General features: G+C 59.4%; 1 protein-coding gene across 7 annotated transcripts in view; it reads right to left on the bottom strand.

The window, feature by feature from the left end:
- Nucleotides 1-3,806: 3,806 nt before the first annotated feature.
- HIP1 (huntingtin interacting protein 1) overlaps nucleotides 3,807-26,345 on the bottom strand; it is a 52,782-nt gene continuing 30,243 nt past the window's right edge. For 5 of the 7 annotated variants that reach the window (XM_069873927.1, XM_069873926.1, XM_069873931.1 and 2 more), the window contains exons 2-31: nucleotides 22,874-22,937; nucleotides 22,161-22,303; nucleotides 21,369-21,425; nucleotides 20,839-20,919; nucleotides 17,681-17,757; nucleotides 17,389-17,450; nucleotides 16,157-16,297; nucleotides 15,597-15,654; nucleotides 13,833-13,908; nucleotides 13,328-13,459; nucleotides 12,613-12,710; nucleotides 12,425-12,497; nucleotides 11,395-11,578; nucleotides 11,213-11,301; nucleotides 11,005-11,121; nucleotides 10,814-10,915; nucleotides 9,392-9,586; nucleotides 9,102-9,249; nucleotides 8,911-8,997; nucleotides 8,692-8,799; nucleotides 8,294-8,430; nucleotides 7,493-7,603; nucleotides 7,328-7,386; nucleotides 7,124-7,217; nucleotides 6,511-6,611; nucleotides 5,823-5,928; nucleotides 5,530-5,653; nucleotides 5,271-5,332; nucleotides 4,658-4,769; nucleotides 3,807-3,987 (exon numbers count right to left, since the gene is read on the bottom strand). In XM_069873927.1, coding sequence (XP_069730028.1) covers nucleotides 3,977-3,987; nucleotides 4,658-4,769; nucleotides 5,271-5,332; nucleotides 5,530-5,653; nucleotides 5,823-5,928; nucleotides 6,511-6,611; nucleotides 7,124-7,217; nucleotides 7,328-7,386; nucleotides 7,493-7,603; nucleotides 8,294-8,430; nucleotides 8,692-8,799; nucleotides 8,911-8,997; nucleotides 9,102-9,249; nucleotides 9,392-9,586; nucleotides 10,814-10,915; nucleotides 11,005-11,121; nucleotides 11,213-11,301; nucleotides 11,395-11,578; nucleotides 12,425-12,497; nucleotides 12,613-12,710; nucleotides 13,328-13,459; nucleotides 13,833-13,908; nucleotides 15,597-15,654; nucleotides 16,157-16,297; nucleotides 17,389-17,450; nucleotides 17,681-17,757; nucleotides 20,839-20,919; nucleotides 21,369-21,425; nucleotides 22,161-22,303; nucleotides 22,874-22,937 — 3,009 coding nt within the window. In that variant the 3' untranslated portion in view covers nucleotides 3,807-3,976. Of the gene's footprint in view, nucleotides 3,988-4,657; nucleotides 4,770-5,270; nucleotides 5,333-5,529; nucleotides 5,654-5,822; nucleotides 5,929-6,510; nucleotides 6,612-7,123; nucleotides 7,218-7,327; nucleotides 7,387-7,492; nucleotides 7,604-8,293; nucleotides 8,431-8,691; nucleotides 8,800-8,910; nucleotides 8,998-9,101; nucleotides 9,250-9,391; nucleotides 9,587-10,813; nucleotides 10,916-11,004; nucleotides 11,122-11,212; nucleotides 11,302-11,394; nucleotides 11,579-12,424; nucleotides 12,498-12,612; nucleotides 12,711-13,327; nucleotides 13,460-13,832; nucleotides 13,909-15,596; nucleotides 15,655-16,156; nucleotides 16,298-17,388; nucleotides 17,451-17,680; nucleotides 17,758-20,838; nucleotides 20,920-21,368; nucleotides 21,426-22,160; nucleotides 22,359-22,873; nucleotides 22,938-23,842; nucleotides 23,890-26,345 lie in introns of all 7 variants that reach the window. The other 2 variants (XM_069873929.1, XM_069873928.1) reach the window with 2 other exon arrangements.

Below are 26,345 nucleotides of genomic sequence, written 5' to 3'. Positions count from 1 at the left end.
CTGGGCCAGAGCTGGGAGGACAGAGGGGGACACTATTGCCAGGACATCACTCAGCTCCCCTCAGCAGCACAGAATCAGAATCTAGTGTTTCGCCACACTGTTTTCAGGATGAGTCTTCCTTTAAGTCGTCTACAAATTCGGAAACCCTTGACATCATTGCTCTTGTCTTTGTCTGAATCCAGAGGCAATGGCCTGCAAACCACCCTCCTCTTGTGTCCCAGCTTTCCCGTTCTCTTCACCTGCTACCTCTGGTTTAGTGCCTTCTGCTCCTTGTGTTCACCTGCCCTGACTCCAGTGGGTGCTCCCTCAGCACAGAATCATAAATCATGGGAGTGAAGGGTCGCAGGGAGGACCCAGGGAACTACAGGCCTGTCAGTCTGACCTCAGTGCCAGGGAAAGTCATGGAGCAGGTGATCTTGAGTGCGATCATGAGGCACATGCGAGAGAACTGGGTGATCAGGCCCAGTCAACACGGGTTCACAAAAGGCAGGTCTTGCCAGACTAACCTGATCGCCTTCTATGACAAAGTGACTCGGCTGCTGGATGAGGGAAAGGCTGTGGATGTATCTTCCTGGACTTCAGTAAAGCCTTTGACACAGTTTCTCACAGCGTTCTGCTTGAGAAACTGTCAGCCTCTGGCCTGGACAGGCGCACACTCTCCTGGGTGGAAAACTGGTTGGATGGAGGGGCCAGAGGGTGGTGGGAAATGGAGTTAAATCCAGCTGGAGGCCAGTGACAAGTGGGGTTCCCCAGGGCTCAGTGCTGGGCCCAGACCTGTTCAATGTCTTTATCAATGACCTGGATGAAGGCATTGAGTGCACCCTTAGCAAGTTTGCGGACGACACTAAGCTGGGTGGAAGTGTCGATCTGCTGGAGGGTCGGGAGGCTCCAAAGGGATCTGAACAGGCTGGACCGCTGGGCTGAGACCAATGGGATGAGGTTTAACAAGGCCAAATGCCGGGTCCTGCACTTGGGGCACAACAACCCTGAGCAGCTCCAGACTAGAAGTCTGGCTGGAAACTGCCTGGAGGAGAGGGACCTGGGGGTGTTGGTCGACAGCGACTGACCATGAGCCAGCAGTGGCCCAGGGGGCCAAGAAGGCCAATGGCATCTTGGCTTGGATCAGAAACGCCATGGCCAGCAGGTCCAGGGAGGTTCTTCTCCCTCTGGACTCGGCACTGGGGGAGACCGCTCCTCGAATCCTGTGTTCAGTTCTGGGCCCCTCACCACAAGAAGGATGTTGAGGCTCTGGAGAGAGTCCAGAGAAGAGCAACAAAGCTGGTGAGGGGGCTGGAGAACAGGCCTTATGAGGAACGGCTGAGAGAGCTGGGGGTGTTTAGCCTGGAGAAGAGAAGGCTGAGGGGCGACCTCATTGCTCTCTCCAACTCCCTGAAAGGAGGTTGTGGAGAGGAGGGAGCTGGGCTCTTCTCCCAAGGGACCGGGGACAGGACGAGAGGGAATGGCCTCAAGCTCCGCCAGGGGAGGTTCAGGCTGGACATAAGGAAAAACTTTTTCACAGAAAGGGTCATTGGGCACTGGCAGAGGCTGCCCAGGGAGGGGGTTGAGTCCCCTTCCCTGGAGGGGTTTAAGGGACGGGTGGATGAGGTGCTGAGGGACATGGTTTAGTGATTGATGGGAATGGTTGGACTCGATGATCCAGTGGGTCTCTTCCAACCTGGTTATTCTATGATTCTATCATTCTATGGTTTGGGTCAGAAGGGACCTCAAATCCCATCCAGTCCCACCCCTGCCATGGGCAAGGACACCTCCCACTGGATCAGGGGCTCCAAGCCCCATCCAACCTGGCCTTGAACCCCTCCAGGGATGGGGCAGCCACCACTGCTCTGGGCAGCCTGGGCCAGGGCCTTATCACCCTCACAGCAAAACATTTCTCCCTAAAATCTCAACTCAATCTCCTCTCTTGCAGCTCAAAACCGTTCTCCTTGTCCTATCCCTGCCCTCCCTGATCAAGAGGGACCTGGGGCTGTTCAGCCTGGAGGGGGCTGATGGGAGACCTCATTGCTCTCTGCAGCTCCTGGAAGGGAGGTGCTCAGCCTTTGGATTTATCTTCCAGGATATTTTTATTATCCTCCAGGTTATTTATTTGGGGGCTGAGCCTTGGGCCCCCGCTTGGTGACACAGATCCCTCATAACACAGGTCCCCTGAAGCCTTAGGGCTGGGCTGAAGGCTTTATTGAAAAATTGAAACCACACAACACAGGAATTGTTATTATTATACAATGAACAAAAAAAAAAAAAATCAACCCCAACCTGCAGTTGGAGGGTCACCACTGACATCCCTGTTACCAGGGACCCTGGGGGGACGCTGCCCCCCTGCCAGCACCTGGCTGAGATATAAAAAGGAGGAAAAGTTGCAGCCACGAGTGGTGCTGCTGTTGTTGAGCCCCTGGCACCACTGCGACCCCCTCATCCCCAGTCCCAACCTGGCCTGGAGGCCTGAGGTAGTTGGGGGTTCCACGTGCAGGCAAGATCCCCCCCTCACCCCGAAAAAGAGCAGGGAGGGTTTTGAGGCTCCCCGGGTCCTGCGGGAACAGGATGGCTGGTATTGCAGCCGGAGGGGAGCCGGCACGGTTCGGGTATGGCTGCAGCGGGGTCTGAGAAGCCGCAGAGCGGCCGTGCTGGCACCAGGGATGGGCAGGGGACATGGGGACACCGCCTAGGAGGGGGCAGCCCTGAGGCCGTGGTGATTGCCAGTCAGGGGGACACGCAGGCGGGTCCCACTGCCAGGCTGAAGGATGTTACTGGGAGAGCACATGGTGACAGCCCATCCCTTCTGGGTGATGCCACCACTTCCTAAAGAGCAAAAGGCCAAATCCTGCACCTCTGAGCCCTGAGGTGGCTGGTGGGGGTCGCTGCCTGGCAGGGGGGTGCAGGCAGCGATGCTGCCAGGCTGAGAAGGACACCCTGGCCCTGCCAAGGGCACCGGCAGGTCCATGGGGGACAGGGACAGTGCTGCACGGGATGATGCCACTGTCTCTGCTGCAGCGAGAGGAGCTGGAGCTGGCACACAGCCCCCTGCCCTATGACCCTCTGCTCCAAGGCACAAAAGTTCCCTGGCTGGTACCAGCCCTGCGGCGCTCTGGCTTTGGGGTGCTGTGGTTTTGGGGCACCCTGGCTGTCCCTGAACCCTTGGCGCTGCTGCCCTGGAGCGCCCCCCCTGCTCCCAGGAGCTGGTGGCTTGTGCGGTGGCACCGTGGTTGCCCAAACCCACACCCAGCACCTTGCGGAGGGTTTATTGCTGGCATGAACACAGTGATCTGTTGGGGCAGGGCAGCCCAGCTCCTGGGGCGGCGCAGAGTGGGGAGAGGAGGTCACAGCAGCAGGACTCCTGCCGCCTGCCCTGCTCCCTCCTCAGCACTGGCTGCTCCCAGTCTCACCAGCTGGGATTTCCCAGGGGAATGCACCCTGCAGCGGCCAAAGGCACTCGGTGCCCCCACGGGAGGAGGGGGCACACCTAGCACCAAGCCTAGCAGCACCCCAAAAGCTGGCTCCCACCCCAGCAGCACCCCTGGGCGCCGCAGAGGCTTCTCTACAGCGGGGGGAGATGTTTGCACCAAGCCAGGGACTGGGTTAAGGCTGAAGAAGCAGCGAGAGGTGAAAGAAACCCAACTGCTCTCGCTCAGCCGGAGCCGGCTCAAAAAGTTCCAAAAATCTGTGCAAAACCAAAAATAAAGGGTTAAAGACACCCCCCCCCCGCCCCCCCGAGACTCCCCCAAACCCAAGCAGCTCTAATAAATACACGTGCGGTTTGTGGCCGGTGTTAGCCCAGCGAGCCCTCGCTCCCAGCCCTGGGCTCTCGGTGCTCCGGAGGCGGCTCTTGGCAGGGGGACGCGGAGGATGTGTGCTTCGGGGTAGCTCTCACACCAGCTTATCGTGGATCTTCCCAACAGGCTGCACCGAGCTGTGTCCCAGCCCACCGCGGGGGTGACTCCGCGGGCTGCTCCCACCACGGGTGCTAATCTGCAGCTGGAGGGAGGAGAGATTGTCAGGGGGTGCAGAACGTCCCCGTGATGTGATGTGATGTCACCTTGAGGTGATGCAATGTCCCCTAGGCTCCCTCCCCGCTATTCCATTAGGACACCAGGGCTCTGCAGAGTGGCAGCGCCCCAGCACACTGCCCAGAGGTGCTGTGGGTCCTAGAGTCACAGAATCGCCAGGTCGGAAAGGACCCGCCGGATCATCGAGTCCAACCATTCCCATCAATCACTAAACCATGTTCCTCAGCACCTCATCCACCCGTCCCTTAAACCCCTCCAGGGAAGGTGACTCAACCCCCTCCCTGGGCAGCCTCTGCCAGTGCCCAGTGACCCTTTCCGTGAAATATTTTTTCCTAATGTCCAGCCTGAACCTCCCCTGGCGGAGCTTAAGACCATCGAATCATAGAATCATAGAATAACCAGGTTGGAAGAAACCCACTGGATCACTGAGTCCAACCATTCCTATCAAACACTACACCATGCCCCTTAGTACCTCGTCCACCCGTGCCTTATTGAGGTCCTACAGGTTCTGGCACAAATCCCTGAAGCTTTGTCCGCACATCCCAACCCCCTCAGGCTCTGCTCCTGCCAGCCCTGACTCCCCAAGGACTTCCCACCCTGCCCAGTTCCTTCCCAGAGCAGCACTGGGATCCACTCACCATCCTCCTCCCAGCCCTCAGCCACTCCTGCCAGCTCGTAGTGCTTCTTGCGCAGCTCCCCCAGCTTCTGCCGCTCCTTCTGCAGCTGGTTTTCCAGCTCAAGCACCCGCACCTGCAGGACGTCACGCACACCCTGGTCATCCTGCACCCTGGCACAGCACCAAGGTGCTCCCCCTCCCCCACCCCTTGTCTCCCCAGTATGAAGCCCGGAGACCGTCGAGGTTTATCCCAGGGGTGCTGCGAGGGGCAGTGGCCCCGGGGAGGTGACTGAGCTCTGGTGGGCGCAGGTGAAGGCAGAGAGACTCACAGAGGAACCCAGGGAAAGGGAATTCCCTGGTGATGCTTCCGCGGGTGCCGTGGGGACGCGCAGTGGGCACACAGGAGTAGGGGTGGCAGCACCACAACACCGACAACGTCGGGGAAGGCTCGGAGAACAACTGCATGCAGCTTCTGGGCAAATACTTCTGTTGCCTTCACACCCTGGGCTTTCCCTGCGGGCTGCTGCTGCCTGGCAGGAGGGCACAATGCCCCCTGCTAGCTCTCCCTCAGCCTCTCATTAGCTCAAACGAGGCACCAGTGGGTGCGTTTCCCAAAGCAGAGGGGAACCTCCTACCTGGGAGTCCATCTCCTGGCGCTTGATCTGGGTGAGCGTCATGCTGGAGAAGTCCATGCTGTCTGTGAAGAAAGACACCACCAGCCCCCTCGAGCTCCGCTCCTCAGCTCAGACACCTCAGCAGCTCCCACGCTGCAGGCAGGGGCTGTCACCACCGGAGACGCAGGCAGAGACCTCCAGGGCAAGGCCAACTGGAGACAGTGAGCACCGAGAGCAGAGGTGTCAGGGCACATCCCTGCTTTTGCAGCCCTGTTCTTACCTTTCTCCTCCACCTGTGACCTCCCAGCCTTGGTGGAGGCCACTACGCCGGCTGTGGCCTGGGTGACACCCCGAGAGGCTTGCTGGAGCTTACAAAGGTTGGCGCTGTCTTTGTCTGCCTTCACCTGCCAGGACAGTGAGGGTGGGCGCGCTTCCACAAGTAGACGACCAACCCCTTGGTCTGGGGTGACCACATGGTGCCCCAGGGTCATGCCAAACCCCGGCCGGCGGAGCAGCCTTGCTGCTGTCTGCTCGGGGCTGCAGCAGCTCCCAAGTTGGGCGCCGGGCTCCTACCTTAGAGGCCGCCACTAGCTGGGCAGTGCTGGCCGCGATCTCCCGGGAACAAACCATCAGCTCCTCAAACGTCCCCTTGCCTTGCACCACCAGGTCGGCAGCGTCACTGCGGGAGGGCAGAGAGAGGGGATGGAGCATCCTACCCCCATCCCCTCCCCACGGGGACAGCAGGGTCCTGCCATGAAAATGATTCAAGGACTGGAACACCTCCCACATGAGGACAGGCTCGGAGTGTTGGGGTTGTTCAGCTTGAAGAAGAGGAGGCTGCAGGGAGACCTTAGAGCAGCTTCCAGTGCTGAAAGGGGCTCCAGGAAAGCTGGGGAGGGGCTCTTGATCAGGGAGGGCATGTGCAGGACAAGGGGAACGGTTTTGAGCTGCAAGAGGGGAGATCGAGATGAGATCTTGGGGAGAAATGTTTTGCTGTGAGGGTGGGGAGGCCCTGGCCCAGGTTGCCCAGAGCAGTGGTGGCTGCCCCATCCCTGGAGGGGTTCAAGGCCAGGTTGGATGGGGCTTGGAGCCCCTGATCCAGTGCGGGGTGTCCCTGCCCATGGCAGGGGGTGGGAGTGGGTGGGCTTTATGGTCTCTTCTGATGCAAACCATTCCATGACTCTGTGATCCTTTCACCCTCTCCTCCCCAGGGAGGACTCTGCCATCCTTGCCCTGCTCCTCCGACGACAGTGACACTTACACCATGACGGTGGCTCCCCAGCCCACGGCCTTGGAGGCAGAGATGAGACCCTCAGTCCAGCGGGAATTCTTGGCGTAAAACTCCTTGGGGGACGCGGCACCCTGCCAGCAGGAAAGGCAAAGACATGCACTGGGGACAGCCGGGCGGCAGGGCCTGGGACCCCAAACCCCGGCTCATGGGGCAATAGCGCGAGGCATTGATGCCCCATCCCTGGGGATGTTCAAGGCCAGTTTGGATGGGCCCTGGGGAGCCTGATCCAGGGGGGGATGTCCCTGCCCATGGCAGGGGTGTTGGAACTATATGATCTTTAAGGTCCCTTCCAACTCAAACCATTCCATGATTCTATGATTTAGGATAAGTGTGGGAGCTGGGGAGACACCGAACCCTCAGGGGTCACAGGGTCCCCTACATGGGATGGGGCAGCAGGGACCCCTGTGACACCCCAGTACCAGAACCAGGTGAGACCCTGGGACTGGGGCAGGAGCTTTGGCAGCCAGCACTGATGCCCCACGGGGTCAAGGCTCAGAACACACTCCCAGCAAACAAGCAGTGACCCCCAACTGGCCAGGCCCCCGCTGCCCATGCCCTGCCCGCACCCCTGCCTTCCCCTCACCCGTCCGCTCTCCACGATCTCCCTCTGGAGGTCCTTGGAGGCCAGGACCAGGATGTGGATGGCCTGCATGAGGCCCGTGCAGGAGCCCAGGATCCTGTGAGAGAAACCTCACTGAGCCCCGTGTGAGGGGCAGGGCAACCCCAGCGCTGCGGGGCAGCCGCTCTGCCTGGCTCCACTCTGCCCAGCACACCAGGCACTGCTCACCTCTCGTTCACTTCCAGTTTGACCCCAGTGTCACCAGCCCGTGCCTTGCTCAGCATCTCCTGGAAGAGGGAGGAGAGGCTGTGCTGAGTCCTGTGCGCAGCCCGGGCCTCAGGCTGGCATTGTGGGCAGGCACGTTGCCCACAGGTGCCTTGTGGTGACCCTCACCTCGATCCGCGTGGCTGCCGTTTCAATGGCCGCTGCCGTTGCCGCCATCTCCTTGTCCACCAGGTCACCCAGCTCCTCCTGTTTGATGTCTAGTCCTCTGGGCCGCAGCTCCTGCGGATGGGAGGAAATCATAGAATCACCAGATTGGAAAAGACCCACCGGATCATCGAATCCAACCATTCCCATCAATCACTAAACCATGTCCCTCACCACCTCATCCACCTGTCCCTTAAACCCTTCCAGGGAAGGTGACTCAACCCCCTCCCTGGGCAGCCTCTGCCAGTGCCCAAGGACCCTTTCCGTGAAAAACTTTTTCCTGATGTCCAGCCTGAACCTCCCTGGCGGAGCTTGAGGCCATTCCCTCTCATCCTGTCTCCTGTCACTTGGGAGAAGAGCCCAGCTCCCTCCTCTCCACAATCTCCTTTCAGGGAGTTGGAGAGAGCAATGAGGTCGCCCCTCAGCCTTCTCTTCTCCAGGCTAAACAACCCCAGCTCTCTCAGACGTTCCTCATATGACTTGTTCTCCAGCCCCCTCACTGGCTTTGTTGCTCTTCTCTGGACTTGCTCCAGAGCCTCAACATCCTTCTTGTGGTGAGGGGCCCAGAACTGAACACAGGATTTGAGGAACGGTCTCACCAGTGCCAAGTCCAGAGGGAGAAGAACCTCCCTGGACCTGCTGGCCATGGCGTTTCTGATCCAAGCCAAGATGCCATTGGCCTTCTTGGCCACCTGGGCCACTGCAATGGTGATGAAGGGGACTGTCCTGGGGTGGCACAGCCCAACCCCATCCTGGGGCACTCACCTCCCCAATCGCACTGATCCGGCCCAGGCAGGTTGTCACCAGGCTGCAGTCGGCGCTTTCCACCGTCCCTGGGTCTTGCAGGGCGCCGAGGTAGCTCACTGCCTCGCTGCCACACTGCTTGCACATCTCCAGCAGACCTGCGCGGGCAGCAGGAGACGCTGGGGATGCAGCACATGGGGACAGAGACGCCCAGCCTCCGCCTGCTCCAGCACCATCCTCGCTCCAGCACCCTCCTTGCCCCAGGACCCTCCTCGCCCCAGCATCTTGCTCACCCGCTCTCCTGCCCACTCCAGCATCGTCCTCACCTCCGCATCCCGCCCACCCAGCACCCTCCTCACCATCCTGCCCGCTCTCAGCATCCCCCCGGCTGCCCTGCCCGCCCGCGGGGCGGCACTCACGGTCGGCAGGCTCCATGGGGGCCACGTGGGAGGTAGCGCTGCCCTGCACGAGGGTGTCGCTCACGAGGTGGGCGAAGAGGGCGAGGCAGGGCAGGAGGGAGCCCACGGCTGTGGTGGGAGAGGGGAGCAGTTGTCTCAGCGCCAGCAGGTGCTTCTCACCTGGCTTGGGAGGGTCAGAGATGCCCCCCGTCCCCCAGCCCAGCCCCTGCCTGCTCCCACCTGTGCGACTGGAAAGGTATTTGCTGTGCGCATCCTGCAGCCGCTCTACGCACTCGGAGGCTGCCAGCGTCCTGGAGAGGAGGCAATCTGCAGGCAGACAGCAGGCAGGACTCAAACACGGCACAGCCGCTCTCTGCCACCAGCGCAGGGCAGCTGGATGGGGGTTGGGATGCTGGTGGCTCAGAACTCACCTGCCGAGCCGGTGCAGCTGATGTGAGCGGGATCCTCCAGGCGACTGAGGGCATCCTGCACCATCCGTTCTGCTTCCTGCGCCGTGCCCCGCAGCAGGGCAAACTGCTCCTCAGCCAGGCGTTGCTGCAGCGCCTGCTCCCCGCTCTCCTGCCGAGCCGGCGTGGTTGTCACAGCCCCATCCGTGCCAGCTGGACCCCTCCGCGCCCCTTTGCTGCCTCCAGCTCTCCCAAACCCTCGCAACCTGGCAGGGAGGGGGATGCTGGGACATCCCGCAGGGCCCCTGGGGTACCTTGTCTCTCAGCTGGGTCTGCAAGGTCTCCAGTTCCACCTTGCTGCTCTCCTGCTCGCGTTTGAGCGTGTCCCGCAGCTGCTGCAGCTCAGCCCGCAGAGCAGCCATCTCCTCCCCATGCCGCTCCGCTGCCCGGCTCAGGCTGTCCCGCTCCTGCTCCAGGCCAGCGATCCGGGTGCTCTGCTCCACTCCTGCCTGCGGGGACACAAAACAGTGGTTGGGGTTGTGCTGAGAGCAAACTCTCCAGTCTGGAGACCTGTTCACGGTCCAGGCTCAGGCCACTCCAGCTGTCCCTGCTCTCTGCCTCACAGTCTGCATAGGTTGCAGCTCTGCATCACCCGCTGCCTGGGAGCGTCCTTGCACCGACGGCCTCATAGGGAGCCCTTTTGTCATTTGGAAGTGAAAATTTACTTTTACAACTGTCAGCATCCTGATGGAGCAGCAGATGCCTTGGAGGCAGCTCTGCCCCATCCCTGTCCTGCTGCGTGTCTGCACGGGGATGAGTAGCTCCATTTCCCTGCCAGCTTTTGCCTTCTCTAACAACCTGGAAAGCCCTGCTGTTCTCCGCAGCTCTACAAGCACAAAATGCCCTCTGGCATGGCAGCAAGCCCGTGCAAAGTGATGTGCTGGAGTGCTACCTGCTGCGTTTTCATTGAATCATTAGGACTGGAAAAGCCCTCCAAGCTCATCCAGTCCAACCGCCAGCCCAACCCCACTGTGCCTGCTAAACCATGTCCTGAAGTGCCATGGCCACAGTTTTTTAACCCCTCCAAAGATGGAGATTCCCCCCCTGCCCCAGGCAGCCTCTGCCAGGGCTTCACCGCTCTGGCAGTGAAGAAGTTTTCTCTAATATCCAATCTAAACCTCCTCCAGCGTAACTTGAGGCCATTTCCTCTCATCCCATCCCTTGTCACTTGGGAGCAGAACCCAGCACCCACCTCACTACAACCTCCTTTTCCAAAAGCTGTAGAGAGCAATAAGGTCTCCCCTCAGCCTCCTCTTCTCCAGCCTAAACAGCCCCAGGTTCCTCAGCCGCTCCCAGAACCCCTGGTTCCAGACCCTTCCCCAGCTCCATTCCCTTCTCCAGACGTGCTACGTCCTTTCCGCGTCTTTTTGATTTTACAGCGGGCAGAGCTGCCCTGCTTGACCTTGCTCTTGCAGGGATTTTGCTCAGCAATCCCCGCTGCTGGAGGCTGCTGCTCTGCACACGCCTGCACCCAAGGGCATCACACCTCACGGTGCGATGGCTAAACCCTTCCACATGTCGGGCGAGGATGAGGACAGGGAGCTGGTTATCAGGCCAGCAGTGGGAACACCTGGATGGGTGACACCTCGCCGGAACTCTGTGGCACCAGATAAACCTCCTGCTTTGCCCAGGGTGCTTGTCCTCCGGCGGTGATGGGGACACCCCTGGGCTCTTACCTGCGTGCTGGACTCCAGTGTGCCCTGCAGGACCTGCAGCTCCTGCCTACTGGCTGCCAGCTCCCGCTTCAGCGTCTCCAGCACCTCTGCCTGCTCCTGTGACTGCAGGCAAGAAGAGAGGTCGCTGGCATCAGTGCCCTCTGGGGCTGTCCCCCACCAACCCTCCCACGTTCCCTCCCGTCCCCACTCACCTTCCTCTGAGCCTGCTCGCTCACCCGCTGGAAGGAGTCCTCCAGCTCCTTCTTCTCCCGCTCCACGTCCCCCTGCGCCTGCCTGGCCACCGTCACCTGCTTGGTCACCTCTGCGTTCTGGGAGCGGCAGAGAAGGAGCTCAGCAGCCGCTGGCCTTGCCGGGCAGGGATGAGAACTGGGGTGAAGAGGGGAGGGTTCTGGAGCCCACCTTGCGCAGTAGGTCCGCGTGGTTCTGCACCAGCTCGCTGTATTTCTCCTTCAGCTTGCTGTAGCGCTGCTCGTTGGCCTGCGCTCGCCCTGGGACACGCAGGGACACCGAGCTGAGCACCCAGGACCCCAACTCTGGGGCTCACCCCCATCCCGAGCCAGATGTCAGCTCTCCCCGCTCACTTTCGATCTCTGTCAGGCTCCTCTGGGCCTTCTCGGTGTCCTCCCGCTGCTTCTTCAGCTCCTCCAGCTCGGCCCGCAGGAACTCGCTCTCATCCTGCGCCTGCTGCTTCAGGTGCCGCTGCTCGGCCAGCTCGGCCTCCAGCTCGCTGGCGCGGCCACGCAGCTGCACCGCACCCCGAGCGCTCTGCGGGGACAGCGGGAGAGTGGCTCCCGGCACCGGTCGCTGGTGCCAGCACCGCCTGATGCCTGCCGGTACCATCCAGTACCCACAGCGCCCCGAACCCAGCAGGGCTGAGCATTGAGGATGCTGGGCCATGCGGCTGAGCCTGGTCCCCACCCCGGCACAACTGGGGACTGTCCATATGGCCAGGGATGCGGAAGCCATTGGGGACAGGGCAGGACAGACAGACAGGGGCACTGCCTTGCCCTCGCAGGGACACGGCCCCTGACACACCAGCCCCACTGCCAGCACGAGCTGCTAGGTCTCTTCCCAGGTGGCCAAGAAGGCAAATGGCATCTTGGCTTGGATCAGAAACAGCATGACCAGCAGGTCCAGGGAGGTTATTCTCCCTCTGTTGAAGCTCTGGAGCGAGTCCAAAGAAGAGAAACGAGGCTGGTGAGGGGCCTTACGAGGAGCAGCTGAGAGAGCTGGGGGTGTTTAGCCTGGAGAAGAGGAGGCTGAGGGGAGACCTCATTGCTCTCTACAACTCCCTGAAAGGAGGTTGTGGAGAGGAGGGAGCTGGGCTCTTCTCCCAAGTGACAGGGGACAGGACGAGAGGGAATGGCCTCAAGCTTCGCCAGGGGAGGTTCAGGCTTGACATCAGGAAAAAATTATTCGCGGAAAGGGTCATCGGTCCCTGGCAGAGGCTGCCCAGGGAGGGGGTTGAGTCCCCTTCCCTGGAGGGGTTTAAGGGATGGGTGGACGAGGTGCTGAGGGACATGGTTTAGTGATTGATGAGAATGGTTGGACTCGATGATCCTGTGGGTCTGATTCCTCACCATGTGACACCACCAGGTGGTTGTCACCCACCTCAGCCTTGAAGTTCCCCAGCTCCTCCTTCAGGGCTGCAATCTCTCCGTAAAGCTGCTCAATTAACCGGTCCCTGGGAAGGAGACATCAGGGACATCCTCAGTGCCACCAGCCGCGGCGGCCGGTGTGTGGGATGGAGCTCCCGTTCTGCTCCCGGCTGCCTCAGTGGCATCACCGGGACTGCTCACTTGTCATCTTTGTTCATCCCGTTCTGGCTGTTGAAGTTGAAGGGGTCGCTGCTGAAGGAGCTGCCAAAGATGTCATCGAACTTATTGTCAAACAGGCTCTGCAGGGAAAGCAACGAGGACCTGGGTGAGCCCACCACGGGAGCCCTTGGCCCTTCTAAGACCCTCGCGGCACCACAGAGCCAGCCCACGTGCTGTGCTTCTGCTGCCTGGTCTCCAGGGTTGGATGCCCCTCACTACACCCTGGGCATCGAAAGCGTTGAACATGGAGCATCTCTGGTCCATTCCCACCCAATTCCTGGGACCAGGGAGATCTCCGAAGCCATGTCACTGCACACCCCTTCCCCTCTCAAAACGCTCAGCGCCTGGGGACAACCCTTGGTGGAGAAGGGTGTGAAGATCTCATGGAAGCACAGAGAGCTGAGAAGGGATGCTGGGAAGCCAAACACCTCCAGCCAGTCAACACTGGAGGGCACCAAACCACTAAAAGAAGCCCCATGAGATGAAGTCAGCCTGGCTCAGACCTAGCAGCACCCACATGTGACCCCCAGCATCCACGCGGACCCTGTGGTGATGCTCCCCAGCACCCAAGCACATCTCCACCATCTCAGCCCCCGCCACGACACGGTTTTGGAGCAACAGCTACGGTCTCGGAGCCGAAGGGCAACCGCTGTCCTCTTGGCAGCCCAAGGGGCACGGGCCGTGCTGCGGAGCTCACCTGCGAGGCCGTGTCCATCTCCACCAGGTCGGTGATGGGCTCACTGTCAGGTGAAGACGCCTCGGCGGGGATGACCACCACGGGGCTGATGTGTTCTGAGAGTGCCGAGGCACGCAGGAAATTGGGAGGGTTCTGGGGAAGGAAGGGAGCGTGGCTGGGTGGGAGGACTGGCACTGCTACAGGGCTTCATGTGCCATCCAAATCCTGCCCTGGTGCTGAGCTGGCCATGCCCGGCCTGGTGGGAACAGAGCCAGTATCCATAGGGATGGAGCCAGGACCTACAGGGACAGAGCCAGGACCCACAGGGATGCATCCTGGCAAGGGCTGAGGGTCGGTGCAAGAAGGGATCCCACCTGGAGGGGCAGCTCCATCCTGCAGGATCCCACACAGGGAGGGCTGCAAGGATGAGCTTCAGCCCCCCATGGCCTCCCAGTGCCACCAGCCCTGTCACTGCTCCTGGCACTGGGGACAGCGAGCGTGGGGAACGGGGACCGTGGGGTCTCACCTCTGGCAGCTGCGGGATCTGGATCAGGCGCTTGAAGTACTGCAGGTTGCTGGAGCGGTAAAAGAGATCTTTCAGTCTGCGAAGGGAAGGGAACCATCAGAGCAGGCTCCTGCCCAACACAGACACCCCATCCCAAATGTGAGGAGCTCCAGCCCCATGCTTGGCTCCAGGAGGGTGTCACCATGCCCCCGTGCTGTGCCCACCGCCACTGAACCCACCGTGGGGCCTGGGAAGACCCCATCGCCGGCCCCCCACCTCTGGCAAAACCTGCCTGTTGGAGTCTTTCTCCCATAAACCTGATGAGCAGAGACAAGGACCTGAAGAGGGAGACGTCCCTGCCCATGGCAGAGGAGTTGGACTAGATGGTCTTCAAAGGTTCTTTCCAACCCAAACCACTCTGTGAGCTTACGAAACCACAAAACGCAGCAGAGTGGCTGCCACCTCTCTGCTGTCCTCCCCATGGCCAAAGCTTGAAGGAACAGCTGAGAACCATCAGCGCTGCTACAGCCCCAGCCATCCGCGCACTGGAGGCCACCATCACCTTCAGCTCGCTGCTGGAGCACCTCCCTCAGGAGCAGGGCTCCCTCCCTTCAGGATTTCCAGCTTTGGGGAGGAGCAGCGGTGCCTGACCACACCACTTGTCTCTCCCCTTCCAGCCACTCCCAGTGGGTATGTTGGTGCCCTGGGCGATCAGAGCCCATGGACAACCCCACTCTGCTGACATCCACACCTGGCATTTTTGCCACATGCACTGGTCTGCAGCTTGTGACCTTGAATCGAGCCGTCCCCCTGTGCCATGAGATCCGCCCCTGCTCTCAGCAGCCAGTTTTTGTTTTGAATACCCTAAATAATCCCATACCCGAGGCCAGGGCACTTCATGGCTTGCTGTTTCAATCTCATCTGAAATATGGTGAGAGGACCAGTTCCAGCACCGATGCTGCTGATCACCTCAACACCTGCTTGTACAAAATCTCACCCTTGCTCTCAGCTTGGGCAGTTACCGACCAGGGCAGCCCTGTCCTCACATCTCATAGGACCAAGGACTCAGACTGCTTTGGGTTGGAATAGACCACAAAGCCCCTCCAGTTCCAACCCTGTCATGGGCAGGGACACCTCCCACTGGATCAGGGGCTCCAAGCCCCATCCAACCTGGCCTTGAACCCCTCCAGGGATGGGGCAGCCACCACTGCTCTGGGCAACCTGGGCCAGGGCCTCACTGCCCTCACAGAAAAACACTTCTGCCTATGATCTCACCTCAGTCTCCCCTCTCGCAGCTGAAATCCCTGTTGTATCCCTGCCCTCCCTGATCCAGAGCCCCTCCCCAGCTTTCCTAGAGCCCCTTTCAGCACTAGAAGCTGCTCTAAGGTCTCCCCACAGCCTTCTCTTCTCCAGGCTGAACAACCCCAACTCTCCCAGTCTGGCCTCGTACAGGAGGTGCTCCAGCCCTTGGATCATCTCCGTGGCCTCCTCTGGCCTTGCTCCAACAGCTCCGTGTCCCTCAAATAATAACAATGCCATTATCTGGTAATTCAATAGCTGTGGATTAGCCAGGCGGAGCAACTGTCCTGGAGGAAGCTCCAGGGAAAGCTAAGAGGTCAAGGTTGGATTTCAGAGCCCCAGGCAAGACTGATTCCCGCACTTCCTCCATCTCCGTCACTCGGCTGCTGAGCCCACGCAGGTGCTCCAGTGTCCCCCGTGCTCCCTCCACGCCAGCAGCACCCCATGGCAGCGGGGTGAGCCAGTGCCTCACGGCTGGGCACTTACTTTCTGAACTGCTCCAGGAAGCGATCCCGGTGGCCCTGCAGGGTATCTGCTGGCAGACCTAGGAGGAGAAGTGAGTACAAACATCACTGGGTGTCTCCACGCCAGGAAGGAACACGGATCAGGGGACAAGCTATCAGCAGAGCCATGTGGGGATGGGTCTTTCCCAGAAATGGCCACCCTCCTCCCAGGTTCTGAATGCTCCTGGTCAGGATCCTGCTGCTAGGGGGAAACCCACGCTTCCCCAGATAGCCCTGGGGCAGGGAAAGGCTGCAAGCTGGTGTTGAGGCAGCTGCCACCACAATTTGAGATCTTGGGGATGTAGGTTTTGCTGCCCAAAGCCAGGGGAGCTCCTGATGGCGCTGTCCCTGTGACCAAGGGGTGTTCAGTGGGGCAGCTCCTGGGACACCTCGGTCTGCCAGTGCTTCCACCTCCTCGTCCATTGTCCTGGTGACTCCCTTCACCCCAACAAAAAGGCTGGGAAGGAAATGGGGGGTAAACAGCCCAGCTGGAGCAGGGGGATGAGCCCCGGTGCCCCCCTCTGTGGCACTGGTGACACTCACAGGAGTGGAGCTTGAAGAGCAGCTTGACAGTGTAGTCGTAGAGGTGGCTGCAGTCCAGGATCACCTGGATAAGCGGGGCCAGGCGGCACTGCCCCGCGGCCGTCACCGACACCGAGCGGGACATGTCCAGGGAGCTGAACACTGCAGGGAAGGAGCACGAGCTCAGGCTCTGGCAGCATCAGCACATGCCATGCCGTGCCGGCCACATCCAGAAACACCACCCAGAGGAGAGACCTTCCCCCGAGCAAGATCCCCACTGCCCTGCAGCAGCATGCAAGATCAGTGGGAGGGGAAATTCCTGGTCAGGTTTCCCAGACAGACCTGGGAATGCTTCAGGCTGGCACCGTGGGCTGGAGGTGCTTGGTCCCAAGCCCCAGTGCTGCTGGAGCGCAGCCACAAGGCAGCAGGGACAGCAACTATTCAGGTGAGGTGTCCACACAGACTGGGCAGCGCGAGGCTGGAGAGCAGCCCTGCACAAAGGGACCTGGGGTGACAACAAGCTGACCCTGAGCCAGCAGCGCCCGGGGAAGCCAAGAGGGAAACCGTGTCCCGGCTGCATCCAGCACGGCAGCGCCAGCCGGGACAGGGAGGGGATTGTCCCGCTCTGGGGCAGCCCCACCTTGAGCACTGGGGGCAGTTCTGGGCGACACGGGATAAAAAGGATCTGAAGCTGCTGGAAAGTGTCCAGAGGAGGTCTGGGGAAGGGTTTGGAGGAGAAGTGCATGAGGAGCGGCTGGAATCCCTGGGTCTGCTCAGGCTGGAGCAGAGGAAACTGAGGGGAGACCTCATCCCGCTCTGCAGGTTCCTCACATGGGGAGGAGGAGGAGCAGGCGCTGAGCTTTTCTCTCTGGGGACCAAGGAGAGGAGCCAAGGGAATGGCAGGAAGCTGTGCCAGGGGAGGGTTAGGGTGGACCTGAGGAAAAGGTTCTTCCCCCAGAGGGTGGTGGAGCCCTGGAACAGCTCCCAGGCAAGCAGTCACGGAGCCAAGGCTGACAATATTCCAGGTTAAGTCCCTCAGCCCCACGGTGTGAATGTTGGGGGTGTCCTGTGCAGGGACAGGAGTTGATCCTTGTGGGTCCCTTCCCACTTGGGACATTCTATGATTTGAAGTGCCCAGAGAAGAGATGAGCTGTGATGCAGACATTGTCCTTCCCAGAGCCTTCCCCCATGGCAGCTCAGCCCCTCTGACTGACCCTCCATCCCAACCTCAGGCAGTGTAGTGTGGGGGTTACCTGTCTGGAAGAGGTTCAGCTCACACTCCAGGTAGTCAAACATCTCCACAGTCAGCTGAAAGCTAGGAAGAAGCAATGAGGACAGTTCGGGAGCTTCCCACGGCCACCCATGGGCCAAGAACCACCCTAGAGGGGTGATGGGGAGCTCCAGCCTGGATGCAGCAGCTTTGACTGGTGCTCTGCATGGGCTGGGGAAAGGTGTGAGGATCCCCCGTGGCTGCTGGTAACGCTGGGCACCACCCTGCCTGCATCTGCCTCCCTCCCTCACCTCCTGCCCCTGCCCTGTACTCACAAATTATTGACATCGTTCTCCCCTGCCTCATCAAGCTGCCGGTCGGACATCTGGAGGTTGCCAGGGAAGCGAGGATTCTGTGTGGGGAAACAGGAGGTGGGAAAGGGGTTTGGAGGATGTCCCGCTCTGGTCACAGCTCTGGCAACACCAGGGCTGCCGATCCATGGGGTCCACAGCGTCCCTGATCCACGGGGGCTGCGATCTATTCCATGGGGCCGTATTCTTCCCAGCAAGAAAAGCCAGTTGTCCCTGAGTTTAGATCCCTGCCAAGCATGGAGGAGCTGGGGCTACAGCCTGTGCGCGGCATCCCTGACAACTGGAGGGGAAGGAGCCGATACCTGCTCCAGAGGGCAAAGCCTCTTCCTGCCCAGAAATTTTGGGGAAGGTCACATCACAGCTCCAAACTATATCAGGGTGATGGGTACAGCCTGGATTCAGAGAACATCTCTCTCCAGCAGAGCTTGGAAAGGAAAGGAACACCACGGGTACCACACCTGCCTGTTCCTGTAAGGATGAGGGAGCTCAAAGCCATGCACGGCTTCCAAGCCCTCCAGGACTTCCCGTTGTCCTCGTAGCAGCACAGAATCACAGAATGCTTTGGGTTGGGAGAGACCTTTACAGGTCATCCAGCCCAACCCCCCTGTAGGAGCAGGGACATCTTTAACAACATCGGGTTGCTCAAAGCCCCATCCAACCTGGCCTTGAACGTTTCCAGGGATGAGGGCTCCACCATCTCTCTGGACAACCTGGGCCAGGGCCTCCCCACTCTCATTGTAAATAAATTCTTCCTATATCCAGTCTAAATCACCCCTCCCTTACTTTAAAATCGTTCCCTCTCGTCCTATCCCTGCCCTCCCTGATCAAGAGCCCCTCCCCAGCCTTCCTGGAGCCCCTTTCAAGCACTGGAAGCTGCTTTAAGGTCTCCCTGCTGCTGTCACCTTAATGCCACAACCATACTCTATTCCTGTTCCTACGGGATAAGCTCCATCAACGCGAGTGCAGCTTCCTGAGGCACCAGAGGGCACTCCTGCCTTTCTCCAACCACGCTCCCCATCACCCCCGGCTGCTGGCACAGCGTGGAGCCAGTGCATCCTCTCAGAAACCCAGCCCAAAGAAAGCACCTGCCCAGCAGCGCTGCACTGGAGGCTGGAAACAAGCTCCTGATGATGGAGAACAACCCCATCTACACAATCCTCTGGGATGCTCCCATGCCCAGGAGCACCCATGATCTAAGAGCCGAAAGGCGAGAGAGAAAATACAGCTTTTGGTGACCAGCACTGGTTATTTCAAGCTGGGGACAGCACTGCGTAGGGCAGGATGGGACCACGCTAACTCTGCCCAGGACCGATCCTGCAGCGTCCCATGAGCTGCTTTCCATCAGGGTGAGAGCAGAAGCCCTTGGAGCACCGAGGCAGCTGGAGGCAGAGGGGTTTCTTCTGTGCTACCTCATCCCATTTTTCCTGAGGAACCCAAGGTGGTATTTATGGTCTGCAACGAGCTGGGTGTTCATAAAGAAACCTCAAAGCTGTGACTGTTAAAATTCTGCTAAAAAGACCTCAGGCTGTGTGTGCTGGGCAGTGCTTAGATTCATTTAATCACTACTCCCCATCATTCTTACATTTCCAGGCTTCCACTCCACTTTTCCTGTCTATAAAAAACTCTTATTTTAGAAAGAACTAGTGTCTTAACCCAAATTTCAGTCCCATCCAAAGGCTGGTTTCCATTCATTTCATCATTTCTATCTGTTTCATTTCTCCTTTGCTGACCTGTGCTTGCATGCTGTCTGGAGAAGGCACTGCTGCTCACCCTAGAATCAGAGAATCGTTAAGATTGGAAAAGTGCTCCAAGCTCACCCAGTCCAACTGCCAGCCCAACCCCACCGTGCCTGCTAAACCATGTCCTCAAGTACCACAGTCACACAGCTTTTGAACGCCTCCAGAGGTGGAGACTCCCCGCACTGCCCTGGGCAGCCTCTGCCAGGGCTTCACCACACTGGCAATAAAGAAGTTTTCTCTAATATCCAATCTAAACCTCCCCCAATGCAACTTGAGGCCATTTCCTCTCATCCCATCCCTTGTCACTTGGGAGCAGAACCCAGCACCCACCTCACTACAACCTCCTCTCCAGAAGCTGTAGAGAGCAATAAGGTCTCCCCTCAGCCTCCTCTTCTCCAGCCTAAACAGCCCCAGGTTCCTCAGCCGCTCCCAGAACCCCTGGTTCCAGACCCTTCCCCAGCTCCATTCCCTTCTCCAGACGTGCTACGTCCTTTCCGCGTCTTTTTGATTTTACAGCGGGCAGAGCTGCCCTGCTTGACCTCGCTCTTGCAGGGATTTTGCTCAGCAATCCCCGCTGCTGGAGGCTGCTGCTCTGCACACGCCTGCACCCAAGAGCATCACACTTGATGGTGCGATGGCTAAACCCTTCCACATGTCGGGCGAGGATGAGGACAGGGAGCTGGTTATCAGGCCAGCAGTGGGAACACCTGGATGGGTGACACCTCGCCTGAACTCTGTGGCACCAGACAGAATCCCTCACTCACCAACAGGGACATCCCACCAGCTCAAACCCCTGGCATCCACTTCCCACATCTGCGGTGATGCAGTAAAGCCAGGCTCCACTGCAGGGTTTCCCAGGGGATTTACGCCTCGGTGCTGGCCCCTGCCCTGCCTGGGTTTGCTTTAAAAGCTCTTGCAGATCCTGCCAGGGCAGTGCTGGGGCAGGAGCTCCTCCTGCAGTGTGGCTTGGCCCCCACGAGCCCTCTCCACTCCAACACCCCATGGCCTCTCCCACCTCTGCCCACCTATGGTAGTTGGGAGGGGACGTGCAACCCAACGCTGGGGCTCTCACTGCTTCGTGTAGCCCTGCCTAACTCCCAGCACAGGAGCCTTCAAGGAGCCCTGATCCACCACAAACCCATCCACCTCTGAGGCGATGGTCCTTGGGCCACTTTTTATCCCAACTAAGGATGGTGGATCCTGGCAGCGTGGGACACGTTTCACGGAGCGGGATGGCCACGACAGAGGAGAGGACCCACAAGGGTAGAGAGCATCGAGATGGCTCTGCCACCCTTGTCCTGTCCCGCAGAACGTTGCCACCGCTTTCATGCCAGCGCCCCATCACTCACCACTCGCTGTGGCCACAGAAATGGGGACGCTCACCTTGGTGTGGAATTCCATCTTGGTTCTCAGCAGTTTGAGGTAGATGCTGCAGAGCTGCCCATAGCCCTCGCTCAGGTGGCCCTGGGGACATCAAAAAGCTGTTGAGACCTGGGCCAGGCTGTGAAAAACCCTCCTCCCCTTGCAGCAGGAATGACTCCTCCCTTTCCTCCCTCAAAACCACAGGCAAAGCCTCCCTCGCCCACCCTGGCTGCAGGCTGGTTTGCAGCAAACATGCAGCAGGGACTGAACAGGACCTTCTTATCACCTTCTCCATGGATTTCAGTGCTGGTATTGACGACCAGAGCCAAATTTTACTGGGTTTGACCAGAAAATAGGAAGCAGGCATTTGATTTTGGCGGAAAGGGATACTCAATGTGAGCAGCAAGCCCACTCGGGGAGGTCAGGGCAGCCACGGCTGAGGTCACTCCTCAAAGCCTGAGTCCACCTGCAACCTCCAGCATGGCACCAGGTGCTGCCCAGGGACCCCCAGAGTGTTCCCATCGCAGTGGCCAGCAGGGTCAGCTGCTCACCCACATCCTGCTCATGTCGCTCAGCTCGTTCTTGTATCTCACGGAGTCTTTCAGGACCTGGAGGAACAATGACAATAATGAGCACGCAGAGCACCAGGGCAAAGTGTTGCCACAATCACAGCTGGCAACTGGGATGAGGAGTGGGAGGTTGGGATGTGCTCCCAGCCCTGCAGCCCACTGGCTGCCTCATTAGAAACAGAATCACAGAATCAACAGGTTGGAAAAGAACCACAGGATCATCGAGTCCAACCATTCCCATCAATCACTAAACCATGTCCCTCAGCACCTCGTCCACCTGTCCCTTAAACCCCTCCAGGGAAGGTGACTCAACCATCTTCCTGGGCAGCCTCTGCCAGTGCCCAATGACCCTTTCCGTGAAAATTTTTTTCCTAATGTCCAGCCTGAACCTCCCCTGGAGGAGCTTGAGGCCTTTCCCTCTCGTCCTGTCCCCTGTCACTTGGGAGAAGAGCCCAGCTCCCTCCTCTCCACAACCTCCTTTCAGGGAGTTGTAGAGAGCAATGAGGTCTCCCCTCAGCGTCCTCTTCTCCAGGCTAAACACCCCCAGTTCTCTCAGCCGCTCCTCATTACACGCAGCCCCAGCGTGCCTCAGTTTCCCCAGACCCTGGGGGTCTGTGCTGATGGCTCCTGCACCATCACCAGCACCGGGGGTTGTAGTGGAGGGGGAATGTGAGCAGAGCAGCACTGTAGGAGCTCCGGCAAAGCTCCTTGTGCCGATCCCCACCTAGGAGCCCCGCAAGGGAAAGGATGTGGCCTCGAGCTGGTGGCACTCACGTTGGAGTGTCCGTCCCGGAGGAGTTTGTGGAAGACATGGCAGAACTTCCAGCAGAGCACGGCGTTGCCTGACAGCGGCAGCCGGTTCACCACCGACCAGAAGGTCTGCGCCCCCTTCTCATGGTGCGTGCCCAGGATGCATGGTGGTGGCTGGTCAAGGAACACTCCCCTTCGGAGGTGATGGAGATCAGCTGGTACCTGCAGAGCCAAGACATCCAGGCCACCGCAGGGAGCTCCAAGCTTGGACACACTCCATCCCCTCTCCTCCAGCCCCACACCACCACTGTGGGAGCACCATATCACGCCTGGGGCGGGGACTGCGCATTCACTGAGCCTCCCTGGCTGCCCTGCTGGGATGCAGGGCACCAACTTTTAGTGACAAGTGCCTCTGAGGCTGAAGGATCCTCGCCCCAGCGTAGACAACCTGCTGTGGGCGTCCGTCCCCGTCCCATGGGATGGCAGTGCCGGGCGCACTAGGCTGGCCATCCACCGACAAGCAAAGGTGTCAGCAGTGGGAGTAGGGACCCCGTGCCACGCCAGGGAAGCCCCAACCCTCATCCAGCGCCCCCCAGGGTCCCATCCTGCCCCCCTCAGCACCCAACTTGTGTGCCAGCCCTGCTCCCCGCGCACTGCCTCGCTTCTGCCCCTGTTCCGGGCAGCCCCAGCCCCGCTCCCACGCTTGCTTGTTCCGTGGCCAACTTTGGGAAGGATATTTCTGGCGTGTTTCTCCTTGACAGCCACTTCCTGCGCATTAATGGCCTTATTGATGCTGACGGTCTGCAAAAGAGAAGAGGTGGAGGGGGGGAGATGAGAAGGGCTCGGGCTCCCCCTCCGGTCCCCCCGCCCTTCCCGCTGGAACCCCTGGCTCTGCCGGCACCTGGCGCTGCCTGGGACCCATCCAGGCCCCCGGCCCCCACTGGTGCCAGCTGGATGCTGCCCGGTGCCGGATGCCTTTCTGGGATGTGGTTGGCATCCGCCAGGTTCAGCTGCTGCCAGGATTCATTTACTCTGCACAATAACGATGCAATTAAAGCCGTGACCACAAAGGACCCTCTGCTGCCCTTGGGGTGGTGGGACAGGCACAGGGGAGGCAAATCTCGCTCCTGCCCCTGGATCATGGGAGCAGCCAGCAGCTCCAGCTCTGCTTTTTGGAGGGGGAGCTGAGCAGAAAGGGCATTTTGGGGGGCAGTGGGGTGGTGAGACCACCACACACTGCAGAGCGGAGCAGGACCTGGGCTGCCAGCGCTGTCTGGCAACAAAGGCCAGATCCCAGCTTAACAGGCACTGAAGAAGAGCGGCTCCGCGCTGGCTGATGTCCTGCCCCAGCCCACTCACCTGCAGCTGTGGGACCAGAGGGGCAGGATACGGCCCTGCTGCCCCTGGCAGGCACCCACCTCCCCCCCATTGACCCATACATAGAATCACAGAATGGAAACCTAGTGAGATCATCAACCCCAACCGCACCCGTCCACTACTAACCCATCCCTGAGCACCTCATCCACCTGTCTCTTACACCCCTCCAGGGATGGCGACGCCACCACCTCCCTGGGCAGCCTCTGCCAGTGCCTGAGAACACTTTTGGTGAAGAAATATTTCCTAATGTCCAATCTGAACCTGTCCTGATGCAATTTGAGGCCATTTCCTCTCATCCCTGCCACTTGGAAGGAGAGCCCAGCACCCACCTCACCACAACCTCCTTTCAGGCAGCTGTTGACAGTTGTCCCTGGCACTGACCATGATGAACCCGTAGCAGAGCCGAGAGGGCGAACGAGTGCGGACTGAAGCAGGATTGCAGTAAGGAAGGCGCTGGGATTAATCCCACAGCTTTAACTAGTTTATATCAGTAACTGGTAGTTTTGGCAGCCCTGAGCCAGACGTTTCTGGGACCCTCCTGGAGCAGGTGCCAGGTGCTCAGCCATACAGGAGCCTGGGGAGAGGTTGGCCCTGCACCGGCATCACTGCGCTCCTGCCCCTGCGTGGGATCAGCTCCCAGAGGGGCAGGAATGGGGTAAGGTTAAAAATCCTGCCAGGCAAATGCTTCCAGGAGTGGCTGATGCCTCTCTGGAGTCTAAATGGAACACGGGCTTTGCACTGGCCCTGCCCAGGCTCCTCAGTAGGGGCTTCAGGAGGTCCCTGACGTCTGCATTGGAATCAAAATCATAGCCTGGTTTGGATCAGAAAGCCCATCCAGTCCCACCACCTGCCATGGGCAGGGACACCTCCCGCTGGATCAGGGGCTCCCAGCCCCATCCAACCTGGCCTTGAACCCCTCCAGGGATGGGGCAGCCACCACTGCTCTGGGCAACCTGGGCCAGGGCCTCCCCACCCTCACAGAAAAACATTTCTGCCTAAGATCTCACCTCAATCTCCCCTCTTGCAGCTCAAAATCCTTCCCCTTTGCCCTCTCCCTGCCCTCCCTGATCAAGAGCCCCTCCCCAGCTTTCCTGGAGCCCCTTTCAGCCCTGGAAGCTGCTCTAAGGTCTCCCCACAGCCTTCTCTTCTCCAGGCTCAACAACTCCAGCTCTCTCAGCCTGTCTTTGTACAGGAGGTTCTCCAGCCCTTGGATCATCTCCGTGACCTCCTCTGGCCTCGCTCCAACAGCTCCATGTCCTCCCTGTGCTGAGGACTCCAGAACTGGACGCAGGGCTCCAGGTGGGTCTCACAGAGTGGAGCAGAGGGGCAGAATCCCCTCCCTCCCTGCTGGTCCCTCTGCTCTGGATGCAGCCCAGGACATGGTTGGTTTCTGGGCTGTGAGCTCATGTTACCGGCTCATGCTGAGCTTCTCCTCCCCCAGCACCCCAAGTCCTTGTCCTCAGGGCTGCTCCCAATTCATTCTTCACCCAGCCAGTAGTTGTGCTTGGGATTGCCCCAACCCAGGTGCACAACCTTGCACTTGGTCTTGTTGACCTCCATGAGGTTTGCACAGCCCAACCACTCCAGCCTGTCAATCCCAACAAAATCCTCAGGAGACGCCTCTGCCAGTGCCAGCTGCCTGGAGTGCGATGCCCACATCCCAGTAGCCACTGGTGACATGCACCATGGACCCAGCTCCTGAAGAAGCTCATCTACTCCACAGCCACAGAGGTGCAGGCAGGCAGGATGGTCATAACAACCACCAGGCACAGCGAGAAGCACCAGACAGCATTTAAACACACGTCCCACCTAGAAATGGGTGTCCTGGACCATGAGTAACAAGCCAAGTACAATGCTGGAGATGGCAAGTGGAAGCACGTAGCCAGAGCAGGATGGGGGCACTGCCCTCCTGAAGCCAGCAGCTTCCCTGCAGCACTGTGCCCGCTCCTCCATTCTTGAAAGACCAGATGGGGCTGGAGAAGCAGTGCCCATGGCTGCTTCTTCACTGGGAAAGCTGGAAATAGCTCCCAGTTTAACTGCTGCTTCCGGCTGGTTTTCCCTTTCCTATATCCTCTTTGGGAACTGGATGATCTTTAAGGCCCTTTCCAACCCAAACCATTCAATTCCTGATAAGGCAAGGACAAGTTTTCCAGCTGAAGAGACCCCTGTGACCGCCCAGAGACACCCGGGTCTGGCAGCCCTCACGTCCGGGTGACGGCCTCCATCCTGAGCTCTGCAGACGTGACGGGCAGTGGAAAGCTTTTCTGAGGGGCACAGGGCAGCAAGCATCACCTCTAAGGGATGAGCAGGGTCATAGAATCATGGAATCATTAAAGTTGGAAAACCCCTCTAAGCTCATGTAGTCCAACTGTCAGACCAACCCCACCGTGCCTGCTAAACCATGTCTTCAAGTGCCATGGCCACATGGTTTTTGAACCCTTTCAGGGATGGAGACTCCACCACCGCCCTTGGCAACCTCTGCCAGGGCTTCACCACTCTGGCAGCAAAGACATTTTTCCTAATATCTAATCTAAACCTCCCCGGGCACAACTTGAGGCCATCTCCTCTCATCCTGTCCCTTGTTACTTGGGAGAAGTGCCCAGCACCCACCTCACCAAAATCTTCTTTCCAGGAGCTACAGGGAGCGATGAGGTCTCCCCCTCAGCTTCCTCTTCTCCAGCCTAAACAGCCCCAGGTCTCTCAGCCGCTCCCAGAATCCCTGGTCCCAGACCCTTCCCCAGCTCCGTTCCCTTCTCTAGACGTGCTCCAGCCCATCAAGGTCCTTCTTGGAGAGAGGAGCCCAAAGCTAAACCCAGGATTCAAGATGCCGCC

This window comes from Phaenicophaeus curvirostris, chromosome 21 (genome assembly GCF_032191515.1).
Source record: "Phaenicophaeus curvirostris isolate KB17595 chromosome 21, BPBGC_Pcur_1.0, whole genome shotgun sequence".
NCBI lineage: Eukaryota > Metazoa > Chordata > Aves > Cuculiformes > Cuculidae > Phaenicophaeus > Phaenicophaeus curvirostris.
This window is presented reverse-complemented; position numbering and strand designations above follow the sequence as displayed.